Source organism: Rhinolophus ferrumequinum, chromosome 17 (assembly GCF_004115265.2).
Source record: "Rhinolophus ferrumequinum isolate MPI-CBG mRhiFer1 chromosome 17, mRhiFer1_v1.p, whole genome shotgun sequence".
In the NCBI taxonomy this organism is placed as follows: domain Eukaryota; kingdom Metazoa; phylum Chordata; class Mammalia; order Chiroptera; family Rhinolophidae; genus Rhinolophus; species Rhinolophus ferrumequinum.
In genome coordinates, this window is record NC_046300.1 from 12,084,769 (window position 1) to 12,109,300 (window position 24,532).

General features: G+C 42.9%; 1 protein-coding gene across 1 annotated transcript in view; it reads left to right on the forward strand.

Moving 5' to 3' along the window:
* ULK4 (unc-51 like kinase 4) overlaps positions 1–24,532 on the forward strand; it is a 406,569-nt gene that overhangs the window by 227,464 nt on the left and 154,573 nt on the right. The window contains exon 32 of the mRNA XM_033131526.1: positions 12,375–12,480. Within this exon, the coding sequence (XP_032987417.1) occupies positions 12,375–12,480 (106 nt within the window). The remainder of the gene's footprint in view (positions 1–12,374; positions 12,481–24,532) is intronic.

Here is a 24,532-nt window from a genome sequence, read left to right on the forward strand (position 1 = left end):
GAGTTTCTGCTGAAAAATCTGATGATAATCTAATGGGTTTTCTTTTGTAGGTTACCGTCTTCTTTTCCCTGGCTGCCTTGAGGGTTCTTTCTTTGTCATTGATTTTAGACAGCTTCCATACAATGTGCCTTGGAAAAGGCCTGTTGGGATTGAGGTAATTAGGTGTTCTATTTGCTTCTTGGATTCGAGGATCCAGTTCTGTCCGCAAGTTTGGGAAGTTCTCATCGACGATATGTTTGAATATATTCTCTGTTCCCTTCTCTCTTTCTTCTCCTTCTGGTATGCCCATTATTCTTATATTGCTCTTTTGATGGAGTCAGAAAGTTCTTGTAGAGTTCTTTCATTTCTTTTAAGTCTCAAGTCTCTTTCTTCTTCCATCTGTGTCATTTCCAGGTTTCTATCTTGGATGTCACTGATTCTTTCCTCCATCTGGTCAACTCTACTACCTAAGCTGGCTACTTCATTCTTAATTTCTTCTATTGAGTTCTTAATCTCCAGAAATTCTATTTGGTTCTTTTTTAAAATTTCAATCTCTTTCATAAAATGCTCATGTTGTTGTTTGATTGTGTTTCTGAGTTCATTAAACTGCCTTTCTGTGTTTTCTTGTATCTCGTTGAGTTTTTCAGAACTGCAATCTTGAATTCTCTGTCCTTTAAGTCACATATTTCAATATCATGAAGTTCCTTTTCTGGAGACTTTTTACTTTCTTTCTGAGCTGTCTGGTTGCCTTGGTTATTCATGACAATTACTGATTTATTATTTCTCTTCCTAGACATCTACAGGAGTGGCCTCTGCAACAAGTTGATAGGAAGAGGTCTTTCTTTTGTTTTCCAGTACATGGTGGTACAATGTTTTATTTTCTCTCCAACTGCAGCCTTTTTTTCCTCTCTCACACTGTAGTGTTATGCTTTCTCTGCACTATTCCAGGTTCTCACACAATGAGGGGATTCCCTGGAAGGTGGGCTTCTCCTCTGTGAACATTTCACCTGGGTCACCGGTTGCCATCTCTGGGGGGGTGTGTGGAGATCTTCTGAAGTTCCAAAGCTCTTCCTGCACCAGATTCAGTGTGTTTCAGCAGCTCTGTTTACTCCTGCAGGGATCTGCCCAGATAGGTGGGGGCCAGGGGCGGGGTGAGTTGTGAGAGGTGGCCCAGAGCAATGGCGGCGACCATCACCACAGCCGGTCCTGCTTCCACAGCTCCCTCCCCTTTGCCAGAACTAGTTGGGCTGCTAATCTGTGTCTGTGGTCCACAGTTCTCAGAACTGCAAATATTCTGTTCTTTTGATCTGATACTGTTATTGTTCCGCTTCTAGCACCGGGCAGGTGGGGGCGGGGCGAGCTCTGGGAGGGTAGGGAGGGGGCGGCCAGTCTCAGTGCCTAAGGCTTCCGTTCTCCTGCGGCAGTGAGGGCTCAAACCACCGTTTTCAGCCTTTTCCCCCAGTCTTTTCTCCGAGGTCTCTGTGAGCGTTGGGTTCAGCCGTGTTATATGCTGTCCCCTCAGCCCTGTGGGCCATAAGCGGAGCCCTAGCAGTCCGAGTTCCTCCCTCTCCGCAGCTGCAGCAGTTCCGGGGTGCAGCGAGCTCGGAGCACTGAGCCAGGTCTGCGTCCTGCGCCTGCCCGTGGCTCCGGCTCCTCACTTCTCCCTCCCCTTCTCCCCCGCTCACACGATTCGCCCACCTTTCGGTGAATTCAGTAGTGGGCCTCTTTGTCTTGCCTGTCTGCTGTGCAGGGAGTCCTCTGTGGAGTTATAGTTGTTTGACTGATTGTAAATTCCAGGAGAGATTTCCAGAGACTCACCTCACGCCGCCATTTTGATGATGTCCAGGAGATTTAACTTTGGGTGGTGAATACACAATGCGATATACAGATGATGTATTATAGAATTGTACTCTTGAACCCTATAGAATTTTATTAACCAGTGTCACCCCAATAAATTTAATAAAGTTAAAAAAATACACATGTGGGAAGGGCTGTGACCACTACTCTACGTACACACACAGGGGCAGGTGACAGCATGGCAGGAGCAAAGACGTCCCAACATGTGGCTCCATGAATCAAGAAGCACCTTAAAGTGCTGGAGTTGCAGAGAATCACTTGGTTTTCTGCTCCCTTCTGTTGAGCTTGGCCTGAGTCAACTGGGGGCTAATATTAGGCGGTGCTAACATGCGGGGACAGGAGCTGCTGCCTCTGTGCACCTCCCTACGAAATGTTGGTCAGCATTTAGAGGCACCGGATGCTGGACAAACGCGAGGTCTGTGAACTCATTTCTAGTTCCAGATTGAGTGAACCGCTGCCTACTGATGCAGAGCCCTTTCGATCGGCCATCTGCAGACTAGAGGTTGTACCCTGAAGTCAGTCCTACTGAGCTCACTTTCCCTTTTTTGGCAAAATCTATCTGTCCTTCCTCCTCCCTTCCCATCCTCTCTCCCTCCCTCGTCTTTCTCCCTTTCATTCTACCTCCCTCCTTTCCTTCTTAGCATTCATTCTGATTTCTGGTCTGCTCTTTGACTTGCATGAGGAAAAGCTAATGAAGCCATCTTGACATCTAACTTTTAAAGCTGAGGCTTGTTTATTGGGATACGATAGTTAAAAACACGAAAACAGCATAGCTTTCTCTTTCCCCTTCTCCCTCATTCCAGGGGCCTTTTTGTGGATTGGTGAGACTTGCTCTGATGCAGAAACAGTGGATGTGAACGGTGGGCGTGCGAGTCTTGAATATCCAGCCTGTAGCCAAGACCCCCATCGGTGTTTATCCCAGACGAGATCTTGAAGAGTAGGGTCAGGTTTCGGCTGCTGGCTCAAGGCTCCCAGGAGATGCCCAGCCTGGCTTGGCCTAAGAAATTAATTTAAGCTCTCAATAGTTCCCTTCTAGACTTCAGAAGTGGGGACCAGCCAATATATGGTCACTTTCTCCCTTGGTCACGTTGGTCAGTCTCCTGACTCTTTTGGGGTCCCCTTATTCTTGTTTGCCCAGAACATGCCCTGTGTATGCCCAGGGTCTGTGGGTTTACTGATCCCTTCTCCCAAACCTTTTCCCAGAACAAGACCCCTTGGCTCTGCGCATGGTTGTCCAGCGTGACTCACGTTAACCCTGCCTAGTTTTTGCTTATTTCTACTTCCAGCTAATTTAAAAAAATGTCAGTAAAGACACAAAATATCTAGGAGGTGAAAAATTCTTCACATTATTATATCCCATTGCAATCAATTTATTCTGCAAGATGCTACAGTTTTCACATTGTGTGGCCAAAAAGGAGCATATTAAATGTTCCAAAGTGATTATATAGGTATAATTTATTATCTAAGCAAAGTCTAATAAAAGGAAAGCTGATTGCCCTAGTTCTGCAGACTGAGAACAGAAGTGTGATCATGCATAAAATACCAAGTGTAGCAAATTCCAGGGTGACTGACAAAGATCCGGGCTGCCTCACATGCTGACTTTTAAAATAGCCCAAATGTATGTTTTCAGGTCCCCGAGGTCTGATTTGTAACCTCCTCAGAATAATTTATTGGGAAAAGATGCTCCCTGTTTAAAATTTCAACTCTGTGAGATGGCCAGACTCTCCTGTCACCTCTTCAGAGACAGCCCTCTGCAACAAAAACTGGTTGAAAAATCTTGTCAGATCCAGAAAGTATTTGCTTTTGGGGCATGGGGGTCAGAAGGCATGATGTGGAGAGGGATTCCCGTTTCCTTAGGAATAGCCCACCTCCCACGTGCTGCTCAGATATAAGAGCCGACCTTCCAAAGAAGGTGGTAGGTCAGCCGAACCTGCAGCTCCAGGGAGCCGAGCTGACTTACGGCTTCATTCCAGGGCATGCAGAAGTCATCAGTTTGAAAGTACCTCCTTGACTCTATATCCCCTGAGGTGATTTGCAGAACTGTGAGGGCAAAGGGAGGTACCGGGAAAGGAAGACACTCCTCCGAGTTGAAGTCCTGTCCCTGCTCCCTGTGTTTCTTTCTTGGGGCTTCAGTTTCTCTATCTTTAAAGGATTGAACTAGAGGGGTCTCTGAGATTTTTCCAAAGTCTAGTAGTGGATGATTCTTGCTTTGCTCCAGGTTTGCCAGCTGTTTGGGGGCAGGGCAAGCAGCTCGTTTTGCTCAGCCCAGTGTTTTTCCTGCTTCGTATACTAATTCCTTTGTGTGCTGCTACATCGTAGGTTAAAGTAAACTTCTAACCAAGTCCCACTAAAATCTTTCTCCTGCAAGATTTACTAGTACTTCTTTGAGGCAGGAACCATGGCTATGATACCTGGTAAACTCCTATTGCAAAAACTTTGCAAACTCCCCCAGTCAAAGATAGCTGTAATTGAAACTGTCTGTGATAAGCGTATGTCTTGATCTTTCCATTCATTTGCACCATATGTACTATTTTTTTTCTTGAGAATGGGGTATTTATGTTTGTGAGCAATTATCTTTAATGGAGAGTCCCATTAAAACTGTGTCAACATCTTTCAGAATTTTTGGAGTGTACATTTTGCATGCTGATGCAAGTGCTTCGCGAGTCCTTGACAAATATTTAGCATGTGAGAGATTTTATGTATTTTTTTTAAAGTAAAAGGATCTGAATTTATCATCTATGGCGAACGTTATTCAAAAGTAAATATGTACCCAAGGAAAAATTTCTGAGGAAGATTATTTTTGTTCTTTTTCGGTTCTGCTTCATGCCATTGTGTAGCAAAATTTAGGTGTTCAATAAATCTCAGTTGCGCAATTGAAGGCAATTTCTAGTCATTGACAAGTTAACCTGAAAGAGAATCCCACAAGCTGTATATTCTTGTCCCCAGCTGTACTCACGCAAGCACCTTGAGCAAGACGTTTTGTTGTTAATTGACCGGAGGCCACCACAGATCAGACACTGCACCTATGTATGCACTGGGGACACGACTGCAAGTCCAAATTCTGCCCTCAAAGGGCTTGGCATCAGGTGAAGCATGGACAAGCCAGCAGTTACGGTACCTATGGTAGACGTGCTGTGATGAAGGCAGGCACAGGAAGGTGATGAAAACACCGTCATAGCACGAGAACACGAGAAGGGAAGCCTCGCCTATAGCTCCCAGCTCCAGTAAATGGCATCTGGCCTAAATATTAATTTGCCAAGGCTTTGTTTTTGTTATTTGGTGGTGGTGATGATGACGATTATTCTACTTTTGGACAGTGGCAGAGATGCAGGGAACAGGCAGAGGGAGTTGTGTGTCTGGATGCACGCTTCTATTTTCTCATTTGTTCCTCTACTTCTGGCCTATATTTAGCTCAGGTAGCATGTCGTGGGACAGATTGGCCTCCAGGCAGACACATCAATGGGGCACAGTCGGACCCCAGGGACACGGGTCCTGGTAGCTTCCCTTTGCCTCTGTTGCCAGGGTTTTCCTGCCCGAGCAGCACTGGCTCTGGCTCACTGCACCTCCTTGAGGCGTAGGACCCTGACGGACCCCAAGAGCATGGAAGCTTCCTGCTGGAAGCCTACGTCACATGAAAGGGCAGCACTGGAAAAGCCAAGCGATACAACTCACCTGCCAGAAGGGCGCCCACAGCCCGCTGCCACTGGTGTTGCATGAGGACAGGAATTGTAAAGCCGGCTCAGCATCCTGATTGGCAAATGGCACCAGTTGATCTAAATCCTCCCTTCTGTGCCAGCTGCTGGGATGCGTCACGAATAGTAACTTGTATTCACTGTTCCCAAAGGGCCTCTGCAGTATCTGTCAGTCAAATTTAAAAAATAATGAAAACAATTTTCTTCTGTTATGGCTTTAACCAGCATGAGGGAGGGAGGCCTTCAAATGATGGCCCAAGTGAAAGAAGGGACCTAATTCTATTCCTCCAGGCTCATAGGGTGAGAGCATCAGACATTTCTGGTGACAGATGGGAGAAGAGCATACTTCACAGTTCTCCCTTAGCCTCCTCAGAGCCTGCAATGCCCCCCAAAGCCCCGACCGCAGGACAGATGAGCTGTGGAATTGCTTCACATCTGGCAGAACAAATGCCCAGTGGCAGTGACCCCAGCCCCAACTTCATCACACCCCAAACATTCCCGCATTGGACCCCCAAATCTTGGCCTTCCCAGGAAAGCCCATGTATACGTGTATGAAGTAAATACCTGTGCCCTTTCAGTTTAATCCAGCTTGTTTCCTTTCCTGCTCCCCACCCTCAAGGGTCAGGATTTGGCTCAATAAGTCATGAGAATCTTTCCAAAATCAAGATGCAGTATTTCTCTGGGATTGAAAGCGTTGGAGTGACATTGTCCTTCTGTCATCTCTTGGGTCTTGTGACGTGCCTTCCCTCTAGACCTTTGAGTCCCACTGGAGCTCTGGACACACCCTGGACTGTGGGAGGCAGTGGCCGTCCGCCTTAAGCCTTCCACACACCGGCGAACTCCTCAGGCCTGCAGCCCCCACATTTGAGCCCCAGGAATGGAGATGAGTCTCTGCCACTTTAGAACGAGGAGGGTGGTTAGCAGTAGAGGAGGTGAAGCTGGAAGTAGTGACCCCATTAGGAGATTGTGGTGGCCCCAGCCAAAGATGACGACAGCTTGATCTTAAGGAAGAGGATAGATTCCGAAAGGGCTCAGGGGGGAACCGGGAGGACTTGATGGCTGATACGGGGATAAGGGGAAAGGCAGTGGCCCCAGGTCCTTCCAGGATTTGGCCAGGCTGGCCAGACTGTAGGACTGTTCATTGAAACAGGAAACAAAAGGAAGCAGTGTGAAGGGGAAAGAGCTGAGGAGGTCAGTTTAAATTCCACTGAGTTTGAGCTGCCGGTGGCAGAGTCTTGTGAAAAGTCAATAATATGCAAAAATTCCCCTCAAATACATTTGTTTCATCTCAGTGCTCCCAAGACCCTTTTCTGCGGGCTCCATGTCTCTAGGCATCTAGTCCTACGTAAGGACGTATGAAAAGGAGTGTGAGTGGACACCCCCTAGATCCTGGGGCAGCGGCTTTGTGCCATGTGCGAGCATGTGCCCAGCTGATGAGGACCCCGCAGAGAAACGCTACTTTCTTGCCCTGGCAAGTTGTCCAAACACGTGTTGAATAGGATATGCTGTGTGTGTATTTCTCAGAGTTTGCAGATTGCAGGCGCACCCTGTGTGTGCTTCTGCTTTTCATTCTCTCAGTGGTTTCCAACCTCCTTAGGATTGGTTGTTGTCTTTTACTTTGTTGTCCTTTGAGTTCTGACCCACACCAAAGGCAGGAGAGCGTGGCCATCGTTCATTGTCACTTCTGATCGTTAGCGGTACTTCCTGCCTTGGCTGTTCAGACCCCTGCCAAACTTGTTCTCTGGACGTCTGAAGTCTTTTAGTGCCATTTACATCTTCCGATATTAGAATAAAGTATAATGCTCTGTTTACAGTGAAACCACTTTGGGAAGGCTAATCATTTTTCAGTCGCGTTTCCTTGCTGTGCCCTTGGTATTTCAGAGCTGTTCGCTTTAAGCACTGAAGCAATTAGTTTTGAGAAGGCTGATTCTTCAGGGTCCAGTGCTCGCCTGCCTTTCATTTGCTGAACGCTGTACATTTTAATGAAGTTGTTTCATCTGTGTTGCCAAACACTAGAATTTTGCTGCTTCAGTTCTAATTATCTCTACTGGCAAATGTTATGTTTGATTAGAACTCTCAAGGGCTCTGGTTATTAAATGTCCGTGCACTGTGGCATTGGGCACACCAATTAGGTCAGCTGTGCTTATCGATGGGTTATGGATGAAGGAGTTAAAGATTTTCATCCTAATCTTAAATGGCCGTGGGATGTCAGTGATACCTTCTCCCACGAGCTCAGCTTCCTTCCGCATCCATCAGCCAGTGGTAAATCTAAGTGTCTGAATAATGTGGCGATTGATGGCGGCTCGAGTGTGTGTTTTCATTTTGCGGGTAATATGCTCATTCCTTTCCTATAGTTGCCTGACGCCTACATCTTGCTTCCTGGGTTGTACGTCTTACAGCATAGAGATATGTGCTAAGGGCTCTTATGAAGCCAGGAGATCCAAGTGGTGGTGCCACAGGGCAGGGCACATGTGGCATGAAAGGAAGGAGGGCAACATTACAAGAGCAGCCCCCAGACAGCATTTCTCTGCTTCTTTCCAGCCCCTGCTCTGGGCTCCTTTAAATTCCTCCCATATAACCCCACGGGCCCTCAGGGGGTATTGGTGAACCTGGGGTGTGTTGACTCGTCTGGAGACTCCGACTCTCCTCCTTCCTTCTCCTGTACTGTGGACACCAGGCAGTGCTGCATGGTGATGAGGGGCATGGAATCCGAGCTTCACCAGTGAAGAGCTGGGGGGTTCTGGGCAAGTTCCACTTCATCTCGCTGACCTCACTGTGAATCTGTAAAAAGCGGGGGCTCTGTAGCCTGTTCGGTGTTTTGGTGATGATTAAATGAGATGACAGAACTAAAGGATTTTACCTAGCCTTCTGTTACAGTTCTTCCACCCTGGTATAGCTTTTGTGGGGAAGGGCTGTCCTAGAGGAGCATCTAGTAAGGACATAGTCGCTGATCAGTCATCCCTATCCTCCAGCTCTGGCCCATGGTCTTTGAACCAAACCTGTGGTTCCGTTTTCTTTTAAAAAGAAATTTACTGGGGTGACATTGATTAATCAAATCATACAGGTTTCAAGTGTACCATTCTATAATACATCATCTGTATGTTGCATTGTGTGTTCACCACCCAAAGTCAATTCTTCTGTCACCATATATCTGATCCCCTTTACCCTCTTCTACTTTCCTCCCATCCCCCCTTTCCTTCTGGTAATCACTAAGCTGTTGTCTGTGTCTGTGAGTTTTCATTTGTTTGTTTGTCTTGTTTATTTGTTGCTTTCAGTTTGATAGCCCACGTAGGAGTGAAATCATGTGGTTCTCGCCTTTTTCGGTCTGACTTACTTAGCATGTCCTTTCTCTTTACACTGGTTTTCTGCATGTGCCCAAGAACCCTGGGCCCACATTCTAATCCCCATGTTTTCTCCCTTCATATAATCCTCTACTCCGACTTTGAGAAGAAAATGGGATGTTTGTCAATGCATAATTTATCCCCTGTAGACTAATGTGTTTGTGAACAGCAAGGACAAATCTTATTAAAGTTGCTAAGAGAAATGAAGTAACTCAATTTGATAGAAGTTAATAGAGTTGTACTTAATTCATGTTTACACCTTCTCAACTGCTCTTCCCACGTATTTAGGATTCTTTCTGGGGAATATTATGATCTAGGCCACAGCGGTACCTGTCTTAGTTCCCCCAGAGAACCACGTCAGCATCTTCAGAGGAGCAGTGACTGTTCTGTGGTCTCCCTCCCCCTCAATATGTAAGAAGTGTATATACCTACAAGAGGGAACAGGAAGTAAACTTATAATTCTATAATTTTTATAAGCCCCACTTAATATTGAACGGAGTTCACAGTTTATGAAAACTTGAAAACCAACAAAGAAACTAAAAAGCATTAAAAAAGTTTTTTAAATTTATTTTTAAATTACAGTTGACATACAATATCATATTAGTTGTAGGAGTACCACATAGCTATTAGAAATTGACACACGAGTATGTTACGAGGTGATCACCCTGCTAAGTCTAGTACCCATCCGACACCATACGTAGTTACTACAATATTATTGATTATATTTCCTATGCTGTACTTTATATTCCCGTGACTGTTTCCATAACTGTCAATTTGTACTTCTTAATCCCTTTGCCTTTTTTACCCAACCCCTCAACCCTCCTCCCGTCGGGTGACCATCAAAGGATACGATAGAAAGGGAACCATTTCTCCCAGTCTGGTTACAGGATTATCGGTCTCTTCTTTATTTTCTGCATCAACTATTTTATCCTGAGTACCCCCAGTCATAAGGGCAGTGGGGGCTCTTGATAACCAGGGTGTGCCTTGGATGTATGCCCCTCTGCAGACTGACCAGGGGCTAGCAGAGTCCTTCATTCTGCAGTGCGAGGGGACCTCCATCTCAGGAGTCCCAGAACCTCTTTGGCCAGGTTTACGATCCTGGTTCTTAGTCTTCAGGGGAAATGGAGGTTTAGAAAGTGGGTTTTTGTGTTAAAGGAAATGCCTACATTCATAAGTGGTATTCACCCTGTGAGCACAAGGAAAAACTGAAGTATTGCCAAGGGCATCATAGAAAAGGTGCATTTAATCATTAAAATGTGCCTATCAAAGGAACACTGGGTATACTCCTATCTCCAGTAAGACTGACGTATATTTGCTTACAGACTGGTCTTTGAACAAGGAGCGCTATGTGTTATTTTACTGAATGGGACCAAAAAAGGGTTTATCAACTTCTCTTTTCTTCACAAAAAATAGGTTTCCAATGTATTGTTAGTTAGTTTATCACGAGTAACATGTCACGCCATGTTGGTGCTTATCGATCACCCTTTCCATCCAACCATCTGTAAGAGTAATTAGATGAAATTGGTGGCAGACCATGGCTTCCACATAAATCTTCTTAAGCTGGTGTTGGTGAAACAGTCAAACAGTAACATCCACTCTTAAGTGTGTGTTTCTAAAGAAAGTAACTTTTAGGTGTTTGTATTTGGAAAGCAAACCGCTCGTCCTGTCATCATCTTGAGAGGATCAAGGACTTGTTCTGTGGTCTCCCTTCCCCACATTATGTCATATTAAGTGGGGCTTATCAGGCAAAAATGTAGACAGTAAACTCATGAAATCCGGTGGCTCCCATGAGTGGAAGGTAGACATTTGTTGACAGAGCAGCTTCAGAGACAGATGCGTGTTGGTATTTTTGTACACTCAGGAAGCCATGTGTCCATCAGAGCACTCGTGGCCACTCCGCTGCACAGGTCCTCACTCTGAGACGTGGGTTGTTGGAGCCTGTGCCGTATGGACCATTTCCGGTCACCAGGGCAGAGGGAAAGATGGGACAGTGAAGCCCTCAACGGCCCTTAAAGTTTCTGCCCAAATCAGTTTAATTGTCCAAAGCAAGTGTCATGGGCATCTCTAATTACAAGTGGGCATGAGCATTCTCTTCTGATCTCCACAAATCTTCCTTGAACCTCTTTACGTCACCTTTTACACTGTTTCCTCCACTTTCTTGTTGATTGGACTCACCAAAACTTTGTCTATTTTATTGGTCTGTCCAAAGAACCAGCTTTCCATTTTAATAACCAGTCTTCATATTTTGGCTTTGAGTTAGTACAAAGGAATACAAATGTCTCCACTTTTCTCTCCTCTTTTTTTGCACTTGCTACCTTCTAACACATTATATAGCTTATTTATTATGCTTGTTGTTTGTTGTCTGTTTCTGTGAGGACAAGGAACCTTATTTTGTTCACTGATAGACCTCAAGTGCCTAGAACAGTGCCTGGTATATAATAGCTGTACATTAATTATTTGTTGAGTGAGCAAAATACAGCAAAACATATCTCTCTCTCTCTCTCTCTCTCTCTCTCTCCCCCCTGCTAAATTGATACACGTGTTACTTTTTAGGATAGGCCTAGTTACTACTGAGTGGTCCAGGGGCAGGGCCAGGACTAGAGTAAGGCAGACAGTAAGAGTAGTTGCACAAACCTGAAGATGAGGGCCTCCTTTCTTCTTGTCCCCTATGCATCTGGCCTGCCTCCTCCTAGTCCCAGAGCTTAATGACGTTCTCTTTATTTTTCTTATTTGAAATTTCTTAGTTTCCATTATGTTCTGTGTTGTTGAATTGTTAAAAAATTCAGAGGAATGAAAAAGGAAATAAAACTAAAGCAAGTTATTTTTGAGATCCCTTAAAAATTACAAAGAAATTTTTTTTTATCTTTAAAATGAGAAATGAAAACTGAAGAATTATCCTTCAAATGAGAAATTAAGACTGAAGAATTATTCGTCTTCCTCATTCTCTTTAGGACCAAAGTTACCCCCTGCCATACGATGTTAAGTGTTCGGGGAAAGCAAAATTCACTCTTTTAGGTCCCCAGTGTAGTTTATCACACCAAAGCAGTGATGCAGTAGGTCATATCCAGCAACATAGCCGTCAGCAGTGTACGGACTTCAGAAGGAAAAGATCAGTACCAGTTTACTCCTGAGTCTGCAGAAATATTTCTTTGTGATCTCAAGATGACTTTCAGGTGTGGCCTCCTAAGTTTCACGAGGTTGATTTCTGGTCACCGTCATCCTTTGTCACCCATCTGAAGCACAGAGGGCTACGTGGCTGTCCTTCAGCTCACAGTCAGGGGACTGCATGCAGTGGCGCCGTTCTCTGAATGGTTCAGGCTGCCTCCCCAGTCACTTAACTCACTAATGGGGCGGAAGTGTCCGCTTCATCAGACTGCAAAGACATAGTCATGGAACCTGGTGCAAAGAATGAAGGGATGGAGGTCATTGGATCATTTGTCATTATTCTTCTTCCTATGTAATTTTATCTCTATGTAGTTATGATGACCATTCTAATCGGTTGCAGGAACATCAGGAGAACATTCTGGGTAACACCATGCAAAGCGTGATTGCCCTGCTCAACAACCTGGTTGCCTGCAAAGATTCAAATATGAAACTCCTTTATGAGCAAGGTAAGTGCTTCTTAGAACTCGCCTTTGATTCTTTTGAGTTTTGCCTCTTTGTAAGTTTCCGCGTCTTACATAGTGGGGCATCAAGAAGTACTGTTTGAAGTTCATCCGTTAACATAGATGCTTAATATCCATAAATATTACCAGCAAAAAGGGGAAGTGTGGTTCGATTGCGATAGTTTCCCTACAGTAATTTACTCTCTTTCATGGCTTGAAGTCAGTAGGCACTGCTTGAAGGTGACAGACCCGAAAACAGAAGTATAAGCCTAGTATTTAGACTTATTGCTGCCAATCAAAACAAAAACATATATGGTCAAAGGCACCTTGTCAAATGAGGTTGGATGGGCTGAGGGTGGCTTTACTTTGCTTTATACATACACGTCTGTAATATTATAATTTAAAACAGTTTTTGAGTTTATTTTTTAAGAGCAGTTCTAGATTTAACACAAAATTGAGAGAAATACCGAGTTTTTCCACGTAACCCATGCCCCTACACAGGCCTCCCCCCATGTCAGCCTGTCCCACCAGAGCGGTGCGTTTATCAAAGATGAACCCACATTGACACGTCATTATCAACCAAAGTCCATACTTTACCGTAGGTTCACTCTTGGTGTCATATATTCTCTGGGTTTGGACAAATGTACGATGACACGTATCCATCATTATAATATTATTCCGAGTAGTTTCAGTACCCTAAAAATGCTCTGTGCTCTGCCTATTAACCTCCGCCGCCATCCCTACAACCACTGATTTTTTTTTTACTGTCTCCAGTTTTGGCTTTTCCAAAATGTCAGATAGTTGGAATCAGAGAGTATGTAGCGCTCGCAGACTGGCTTCTTTCACTTAGTAATATGCATTTAAGATTCCTCCATGTATTTTTATGGCTTGATAGCTGATTTCTTCTTAGCTCTAAATAATATTCCCTTGTCTGGATGGACCACAGTTTGTCCGTTCACCTGCTGCAGGGCATCTTGGTTGCTTCTAAGTTTTGGCGATTATGGATGAAGCTGCTCTAAACATCCACGTGCAGGTGTTTGTATGGACATGAGCTTTGAGTTTCTTTAAATACCAAGGAGTATGATTGCTCATCTTAGTGCTAATCATTTAGTTTTGTAAGAAATAACCAGACTGTCTTTCAAAGTGGCTGTACCACTTTGCATGCCCACCAGCGAAGAATGAGATTTTCTGTTGCTCCACGTCCTCTCCAGTATTTGGTGTTGTCAGTGCTCTGGATTTTGGTTAAGTGTGTCGTGGTATCTTATTATTGTTTTAATTTGTGTTTCCCTGGTGACATATGATATGGAGCATTTTTTTTATTAGTTTCAGGTATACAAAACAACACAGGAATTAGACATTTATATACTTCACAAACTAATTGCCCCAATAAGTCTGTTACCCATCTGAACTGTACATAGTTATAATATTATTGACTATATTCCCTATGCTATACTACATATCCCCGTGACTATTTTTTAAAATTATAGTTGACATTCAATATTATTTTATATTAGTTTTAGGTGTACAGAGTAGTGGTGAGACATTCATATAACTTGAAATGATCCTCTGGTAAGTGTAGTACCCGCCTGACACTATACCTAGATTTTAACATATTATTGACTCTATTCCCTATGCTGAATTTTACATCCCGTGACACTTTTGTAACTACCAATTTGTACTTCTGAATCCCTTCACCTTCCTCACTCAGCCTCCCATCTAGTAACTATCAGTTTGGCCACTGTATCTATGGGTCTGTTTCTATTTTGTTTGTTCATTTACTTTGTTCTTTACATTATTATAAAATAACTTTTTGAGGTTTGCTTGTACCTAATATATAGTCAGTTTTGATGATTTATTATGTGCACTTCAAAAAATGCATATTGGCTTTCTCCTATGACAATGACTGATACTAACACATCCTCCCACCATAAAAACCAGTAAAACTCAACAAAATACGTGAAGCAATTGTTTTAGTCACTAGGAAATAAGCAGAATAGGGCTATGATCCCTGTGAGAAAGGAAATACATAATGTAAATCTCACGTCACTCTGGGTTTTTTCCCCCTTTGGGGAGAGAAGCAGAGTACAAGCAGAACACAGAGGTCTTGCTGAGCTGGGAGTAGAGTTCAGTGTTCAGAGATGTGAACTGTTGAGTTCACAAAGCAGAGTATAAGAGAAGAGTTGCAAAGAGGGTTAGGGCCTAGAAGTCTACTTGCAGGTTTCCCACAGGTCCTAGGTAAGGGCTGGGCTTCACTTGCACCAAGCAACATTCTGTTAGGCTTATCAGAAGATAGAGAAGATGCCATAAGACTGGGAACTGAAATGAGATAGTAGAAACCAAGCAGTAATAGGAGATGTAGGAATTCCAGCCTTGCCAGTGGAGTTCTACTCTAGACCTGCCTTAGAATTTAGACCATGTACTACATAGGACTAAGCATTAAACCACTATAGACTTGTCCTAACACAGAATAACACTAAGTCCTTCAGGGTCAAAAGAATTGACAAGGAATTTAGCTGCCTGCCAGGACAAGTGTCAATACCACTTATAAGATAACAGTATAATCCCAACTCTCCACAACATGTTATCCCAACTCTCTACGCAATGACCAGTCTACAACCAAAACTTAGTAGATATGAAAAAGAAACTGGAAAATGTGACCCATAATAATAAAATGTTGTTCTTTTTCTGCAAATCTTCTTGGTGACCATTGCATTAAACAATAAAAAAAAAAAAACCCCACCCATGAATCCCTTCAAAACATTCTTCTCTCTAACATGGGCTGAGAATCAAGATACTGCAGAATGAAGCCTATAACATTATTAGTAGCTCTATTTGCTAATTGAGAGAGTGGATAAGGAGTCAGATGCCTGAAATTGGCATTACAGAGGTTGCAGCTGCCGGCCCATGAAGCATGGGGTTACATGGCTGAGGCCAGATAAAAGACAAAATTCTAGAAGACAGGAGCTTGGGGAGCTGAGAAGTCAGGCGTGGAAGGATTGTGTCTATGAGTTGATGGAGGTGGCTACTACAGTTGTATGTTCAGTGGACTGTGAGGAGTTGGAGCACCAGAAGGAGCACAGACAGGTTAACTATGATGCTAATGAAGCGTAAGTGTCAAGGGCCCTCATACACACAGGGTCGATTTCACATTCATATTTTTTTTCTTATAGTCCATCCCCACCCCCCAACTGTATAAGCTTAAGTTCTCATAAGACTGAGCCCCATTCCATGTTTTGTAAAGTGGAAATCACAAAAATGATGGCAAGAATAGTAGTGTTAGGGTAACATTGATCTCAGGGAATAAAGGGAAGTGACTCAGTGGTCTGAGGATGATGGCAAGTGGGGGAGAGGAGGCAGGTGGTGCAGACTGCTGACCTGAGATTCAGGACACTACAGCCTGTCATCTGGCTGCTTGCTTTTACAAATAAGTTTTTGTTGGAAGGTAGACATCTCCACTCATTTGCATATTTTCTGTGGCTGGTTGTTCTTGTATAATGGCATTGTTGAGTAGTTGAGACAGACTGCATGGCCCACAAAGTCTGAAATATTTACTACATGGCCTTTTAAGAAAACGTTTGTCCACCGTCGGTATAGAAGCCGCACCGTGGAACAAGGCAGCACCACCAAGGCCCAGTGGCAGAAGCAGAGTGGGCAGAGAAGTGTCCATCACCTGAAGAGCCTGCTGAGGAGACCAGGCTCTGGAAGAGGCAGGTTTCCGATAGAGCAAGAAGGTGAAAGGTACATAGGTGAGAGGTTGACGATTCCAAAGATTCTGCCGATAACTTGACTAAGAGCTCCATATGTCCTAGTAGAAGGGGTTCAGAGGTTGGGAACGGGTGGGATGACATGTGTGAATCCTCTTGATATTTAGACTGCTGAAGACTGTCAATGACCTGGGAGTTCTGAGCGTCCTGTGAGAGCGTGAGATAGAGGCAAGGGGCCCTCTAAGTCCAGATGGTCTTAGGCTGAGGAGGTGGCCAGGCTGCGAGTGTGGGGTGAGGAAGGGGAGGGGTACCGGGGGTTCACAGAGGTTGGGAACTCCTCCTGGCCCCTGCTCGTGGAGGTTAGAGCGGGTGGGAGTGATGGGGTGGCCCGTGCGGCCTGCAGAGCAGTCTGATTCCAGTCTCTAGAGATGATCACCGGTCTGACTTGCCATCACGCTCTGCTGCTCGCCAAACCTCTTGGCTATTAACATGTAGACTGGTTTTTTCCAAAGGTGGGTAAAGATCTGATGGGTGTTAGGAAACCCAGAGTACTGAGGTTCAGCAGAGCTTGGCCACGTGAAGACTCACTGACGACCCGCCACTGTGGGGTCTTGAATGTATGCGTTTGGTTTGAATGAAGTCTCGTTAGTCTTTATTTCAGAGCAATTCTGATTTATATATTCATTACATTTCATATAGAGTTAAACTCCCTATTCGAAACATATAGAGTTATTTCTAATACTGATACTTGAAAAATCACCCCAGTATAAATGAGCTGTGATATAGATGAACTAGTGGAAATGACTGTTGCTGCCTGAGTTTCCTTCTCTGATGACATTAACAGTTAGCAGTAGGATGAATTCCATGGCACACATCCCCCCATACACACACACACACACACACACACACACACCATATTTGAATAGCTCTGCAATCAGTACATCAGCCACTGCTGTCCGTGTGGCGGTCCTGACGAGTTCCTGCTGCTGGCACATGCAGGTTGAACCTTGCAGAGTGGACGTGACCGCCCTGGAGGTTAATCTAAAGAGACCTCAGCAGAGGGTGCTTCAGCAGTGCCCTCCTTACCGATACTGTAACGGAATAGAATATGACAACAAGGCGACCCTGATGCTTGAGTTGAAAGATGAGAAGAGTCAGCCTCCAAATGGGAAGAAAACCTAAACCGATTAATTTTACTTACATTTTCCTTTTCTCTTTTGTTTGTATAAAGGCAATATATGAGAAAACCTGTGTCAAAGGAAGTCTCAAAGAGCACTTGCATTGAGTGTAAGATGAAGTTCTAAGGGATAAAGCATGTGACATAATGTCACTGGCAGCATTTTTTCTATTTTACTGGTACATAAAATAATGATGTTCAGACTCAGTGACTATGGAAGGTGACATACATGAGGACTTCAGTACCGTGCGTGCCACAAAGTACACAATTCTGATAAGCGCAGTCACTGACATATCACCAGCTCGCAACTGCATTATATAATTCAGGCCGTTGGCTTAAGCGTTTTCATTTTGAAATGAACCATATAGGGAAAGAATTATAAAACAAAGAAAGACCTTTTGTTTATATTTGAAAAATATCAGAGTTATTAACATTTTAAAACTCGCTGCTGGCCTGTCCCTGTGCAATGACCTTTCGATAATGGATATTAATTCCAGCTTCAGTTTTACCAGCAGAGCTGTCAGAATAATGGCTTTACATGACACACAGTAGCAGCCCAAAAACCGTAGCCTTTCCAAAGAAGCGTTTAAAGAAATTATTTGTCTCCATTGTATTGTGTTTCAGAAATCAAAATACTCATTTCTTACTAGGTTTATAATAAAACTGACTAAATCGGTGTTTACTCAAGAGAGCAGAAAATCACTGTGAGAGTTGTTTGGGCTTTGAAGGTGTACTTGATAGCTATGTTAGATTTTTTTTTTTTTTACTTTTATGAATAGCATTCAAAACAGTGTTGTACAGGAGGCGTTGACAAACTTTTCTTGTAAAGGACCAGATAGGAAATATTTTAGGTTCGTAGGCCATGTGGTCTTTGTTGCTACTAGTACACACAGCCAATATAGCAGGAAAGCAGCCATGGAGAATCTATAAAGGAATAGGCATGACCTCATTTTAATAAACTTTTATTTACAAAATGAGGTGCCATCCCACTGGCCATGGTTTGCCAAGCCCTGCGGTATAGTATCTCAAACTCTCTCAAAACTACTCTCAAATTTTCAAAACTCAGCGTATTTGTAAAATTTAGTTATTAAACTATGATTCCACTCGAGATAAACAGAAAATTATATATAAATACCTTACAAAAGAGGCTGCTGCATTCACAGTAGTATGAAGATGCATGAAGAAAAAGTAGAAAATTTACCCTAAGGGTTTAATCTAAAAATCGTCATAAATAAATCTTTCTGTGTTAATTAGCCTTTCCTAAATAACAAACCACCCCAAAGCTAAGTGACTTAAAATAAGTCATTTATATTTCTCACTCTTCTGTGGGCTGGCCTATGGGCTGGTTCTGCTGGTGTCCCCTGGGCTCACTCATATGCCTGGAGCCTTGGTGGGGATGGGGTGCCCCCTGACCTCAAGAGGTTCGCTCAGACTTTTTAACGTGGTGGCAGCATTCCAGAAGAGCCAGAGAGGAAACTGGAAGGCCCCTTGCTGCCTAGGCTTCATAATCTCACCTCACTTCCATTACATTCTATTGGTTTCTAGAAATCACCCATCTGGCGTGAGGAAAGACGTTCCACCTCTTCATGGCAGGAGCTGCAGAGAATACATGCCCATTTATTATCAAGTTCAGTGACCTAGAAATTTTGAATCAGACCACAACCAGTGCGCTAGGGGTCGGCAACTATCCTGTAAAGAGCCAGACATTACATATTTTAGGCTTTGCGGTCCACAGTCTCTGTTGCACCTACTCAGCTCTGCTCTTGTGGCACAGAAACAGATGTAGACAATACATAAGTGAATGAGCGTGATGGCGTTTCGATAAAACTTTGTTTACAAAAAAACAGCTAAGTTGCCACCCCAACATAGTTCAGTCTTTCAACAAAGAGTTGTCTGTCAGGCATTGTTCTAGGTGCAAGGAATACAGTAATGAACAAAAGTTTTGGCCTCCATGGAGCTTACATCCTGGTGGGAAAAATAAACAACAAGCAAAGTAAATGAACAAGAAGTTTATATTAAATGTTATAAGATTATAAGTACTGAGGAAAACAAATCAAAGGAAGCAAGGGGGTATGAAATGTCTGCATGGGAGTAGCATTGCAATCCTACCTTGGTAGCCACAGAAGGTCTCACTGGGAAGATGGTTAAGTAAAAGCTTGAAGAAAGTGAAGAAGCAAGCCATGCAGATGTCTGGGGCGCAGAGAGAGCAACAAGTGCAAAAGCAAGATGGGAGCATGCCTGGCACAGGACGCCTGCATGGCTGCAGTGGAGAAGAACACCGGGAAGAACACTGGGGAAAAAACAGAGCTACTTGGTGCGTTCAGGGTCATTTTGGTCAAAGCTATTGACAACATTAAAATCATTTGGAAACTTGTGGCTAGACTGCAGTTCCATTTTAATTGAGGATTAGGTCATTGGTTGGCCATTACTGACTACCTACTACCTGCCTCTCTGCCTTGGCTAACTTGTAAAGATTAGACCCGTGGTTTGGGAATCAGACTCTGAGAGGGGGGCCGAGGAGTGACCCAGGTGACGGTAATGATTACCCAGGTTAGGGAAGCATTGTGGCAGACTCAGCTTCCACCCAGGGCTGGCATGTCTTGTATGCTGTCACCTTGAGAGGTGACCGTGCAAATGGGTCTGGAACTGGAAGGCACTTTTTTTTTTTTGCACGAGGTAGCACATTCCACCTTTGAAAAGCTCTAGTTGTTAGAAAGTGTTTTATATTGAGCTGAAACTGGTTTCTCTGTAATTTCTACCCTAGTCGACTGGAACTAGACAACATTTGTTATTTCAGTTATCTGTAGAAGGAGTAAAATACCTTACAGGGTTAAGCGTGCAGGGCTATGCTACTATCAAAATTGGTATTTTTAGTATCTTACATTTAAGCTGCCAGAAATATTTTATGGATTTTTTTCAGCTAACTATTGATGAAACATATTTATTTCTTTACTACTCTGTGTAACTGTATAGTATCCCTTGTTAACATATCTGTCCAAAATGTTTGGTCCTCCTCCATTTGAGGAGACTTTATTCAGTTATATGTATTCAGTTTAGATGGTGTTTGTTTTCAAGTTCTGTTGGCTGCTGCTGGATTACAAACTACCCCATGACTCAGTGAATTAAAACAGAAATCTGGTATTTTGACTCTTGTGTCTGTAGGTTGGCTGGGGCTCAGCTCTAGGCTGGGATGTGCAAAATTTATAGTAACAAATTGCCTAAGTGGAAGCAACTCCAATGGACGCCAAAGAAGTCGGGTTCTTCTACAGTTCTGTTTAGTTCCGGATGAAGTCCTACTGATTCAATGGCCGTGGGCAATGCCACCAAAATAAACATGTTAGTCTCGTGATACAGGACCCCAGTGTGATGCCCTGACTGCTGTGGTTTAAATCCTTAATGGCCCCAAGCATTTCACCTCAGTTTTCTAAAGCCCCATCTTTCGGAATGGCTGTTCTACGTACCAGCAGATCCTGTGTACTCTGTGCCTAGAGATTCCATGATGTGGCTGGCAGGGAGGACTGATTTTAAGAATTGCTTTTTGTGTTTTGTTTTTTTTTTTAATTTTCTCAAGAGTCTTCTAGAAAATACTTTGCTTACCTGTTTGTAGTGAAATTTCCATGTAGTCAAAAGGTTGTGCAACTATCTTCACTATCTAACTCCAGAATTTTGTCATGATTAAAAAAAAATACCACAAAATAACAAAAAAATTCCCCAAAAACTTAGCTACCTCTTAGCACTCACTCCCGTTCACTCCTTCCCCCAGCCCCAGCAGCCACTCATCTACTTCTGTCCTTGTGCAGTTGCTTGTTCTGGACATTTCATATAAATGGGCTCATATAATACGTGGCTTTTGTGTCTGACGTCTTTCACTTAGCATAATATATACATTTTAATGTTAAGAGAAAGGCACAAATAATCTAAAATATAATTACCTAAGAAACTTTTAAATGTTTAAATCACGAACTTATTTCTATCACATATTTGAACTTATTTCTATCACATATTTGAACTTATTTCTATCACATATTTGAACTTCTGTCTTACTACCTTTGCATTAACAAATTCCCCCATTGGCTTCAGAGGATGTAAACACGTCTACATGAGAGTTTGAATCTGAAGTGGATTCTTATGTGAAGAGTGAATTTAATTCAGTATCTTTGCTCTAACTTTTAGAATTTATTTTAAATGAACAAAATGGAAATGTATAAGGTAAGAATGGTCTCAAAATCTTGGGCATTGCTTGAATTCGCCATAAAATTATTTATTAAGGTAACGCTACCAAACTGAGTAGTATAAGGTAGATGCCAACTTGGCTTTTCTTTTCTCTCAAAGATGCATTGAGAACTCTTCTCTGTTAAGCTAACAGTTAAATGATGATAGACATGATTAAAACTCGGAGACAACAGGATCCCAACTTAAAGCTTAGGATATACCTTCTTTCTTGGACAAGAACCCACTGGGGAAAACACAAAACTGAGTATCTGGAAAATCCTTCATTGAACTTGATAGATACATGACAGTATTTTCCTTTAATGGAATCATGGAGGACAACACAAGGTTCTCTTTCCATTTATATTGCTACAAATTATATCTTTTCATTTCTTGTTTTTCCACTCATACTAATGAACAGTTTACGGTACTTAATGAATCAATAGAAGAGCCAGTATTTGTCCCTTTTCCCCATTTACTTGGTTGTAAAGTGGCTATAATGCTCGACTAATCTAGGTACTAGGCAGGTGAATGAATTGTTTCTGAACGATTTTTGAAACCCATCATGATGCTATAGGTCACAAAACCTTCCCTACTCGGCTAGCTATAAAATGCATTCTTTATATACAAATGTCTGTGTCTATAAATTTCCATTGAGAAATTCAAGTATGCAATTAGGCCTACATTCTAATAGAGAGAAGAACACGAACATGAGTGGCTCTTAAAGGAGAGGCCTGAGAAAACCAAACGGGTAAAATATTTTAAAATAGAAGAAAATGCTCCATACATAAATAAATGTGCAGATTGAAAAGGTGTGTTGTATCCTAGAAAAAGTGATAAAAAATGACATATTCTGGTGACAGTATTAACCCTCAAGATCAGAGAAAGGGTTATTTGTGTCTTTTTCCTTATGACCCATCTAATGGTGTGAAGTGACAGGCCGTGTGGTTCGGACTTTCGTTTCCCTGCCTAATGGCTGACGGTGTTGAGCATCTTTTCATGGGCTTAGTGGCTATTTGTATGTCTTCTGTGATGAAATGTCTATTGAGATTAGGTTATCTTTTTATTATTATAGGATTTATTTTGCTTTAATATTTAAAATTTCAAATATTTTAATTGCATTGCTGTCTCCTAGGAATTTCAGAGATGAGTCGTGGGGGTCTGACTTTGGGAACGGGAGAATATTGGAGTAACAGATAAGAAGAGAATGCTCTGATCTATTTTTTTTATGTAGAAACAGCCAGAACGATCGTTTCTGGGTGCCAGTCTAACCATGTTACTCCCTGTACTTGCTTTACACTGTTTGCAGGAGCAAGGCTGAGATCCTAACACCGCATACAGTCCGCAGTTCGCCAGCTTCACGTTAAGCACCTTTCCTTCTGCTGTCCGTGCGGTAGCCACATTCACCTTATCTCAGTTTCTGTCACGTACCCTGCTGCTTTTCACTCCACGCACCATCCCCCATCCTTCTCACCTTGTTTGTTCCTCCAGAGCTCAGATCAAACTCCATATCTCAAGGAAGCCTATCTTGCTACCCCATATTCTCTTTCATTGTGCTTATCACAGTTTTCATTAAAATACGAAGTATGTCATTCATTGGCTAGTTAGTGTCCGTCCACGTCATCTGCTGGAATGAAAGGCCCATGAAGTCGGGAACCTGCCTGTCCCACTCAGAGGAGAATCCTCTGCACAGTTCCTGGCTCACGGCGGTTGCTCAGTAAATATGCCCTGAATGGGTGAATGGTAGAGATGCTCGGTGTAGTGCTCATGTCCATTTCTAGGGTACGTGCTTTGAGTCTCTGCACCCAGAATGCCCCGTACCGCATGTGCTGTCCGACTTCCGACCTCATCTGTAGTGATCCACTTCGGATCTTTCTTCCGTCTACATATTTTGCTTAAGAACCTGATATACATAAGATATTATGCGCTGGATTCTTTTAAAGCCACCAATATGAATAAAGTTTGAGCTGCTGGCTGATTTTTCATCAATTTTCACCCAGTTCCTCACTTTGGGAGCCCCACTGGTTAATCTCCAAGGGGCAGATCCTGTCAGTTTGGAGCACAGTGAAAATCACTGGCAGAGTCAGAGACCATAACCTTACAGGTAGCAGAGCAGTTGTTCAGACCTACAGGCCTGTAAGGATCGTAGTTTTGCTTCTTTCATTTTGTCTGACTTTAATTTTGAAATACGGAGAGCTGTGTGTTAGATAGAAATGTCCACTTTTCTTTCTTTAATGTTTCATTGAGATGGAACGGCCTGTGTGTCGTTTCTGTCCTTTCCAAGCATCTCTTCACCAGTGCTCAGTGAGGCTTCTTAATGTCTGAAATATCAAAGCCATATCAAGAAGGGTTTTTCAATACAAGAAAAGAGGAAGACATTTAACAAGCTTTTTGACTTGGCCAGATTAAAAACATGTTAAAAATGCGAAGGAGGGACGTAAAACAGAAGGTATGACTCTAAAATAGTGTCAGGGAATAGCACACAATGAGCTGTCCCTCCTAAAAATATCTCAAAGAGCTCCTGGAAGATCTCTAAAGCTTTTCTCTAAAAAAGAAGATGTAAGTCCATTATTTAGGGAAGAATTTGAGAAGTTAGCATGTGAGTGAAAGATGGTAATATGGTGTGGTAATTGAAATAGCTGGGTTGGAATCTTATTTGATAAGATGCTTTTGGGTCTTAATCTCTCTAGTGTAATGATACCTATTTCATATGTTTGTTTTGAGGACTAAATGATAATATATGTAAATTTGTCATATATAATTAATAAAATTAGCATAGGTATTTAAAATAAGTACTAAAAATAGCCATGCAAGCACATCATTAGAGCCAGAGAAATGAAGCCTTACATACCGTGTTTCCCCAAAAATAAGACCGGGTCTTATATTAATTTTTGCTCCAAAAGATGCATTAGGGCTTATGTTCAGGGGATGTCCTCCTGAAAAATCATGCCAGGGCTTATTTTCTGGT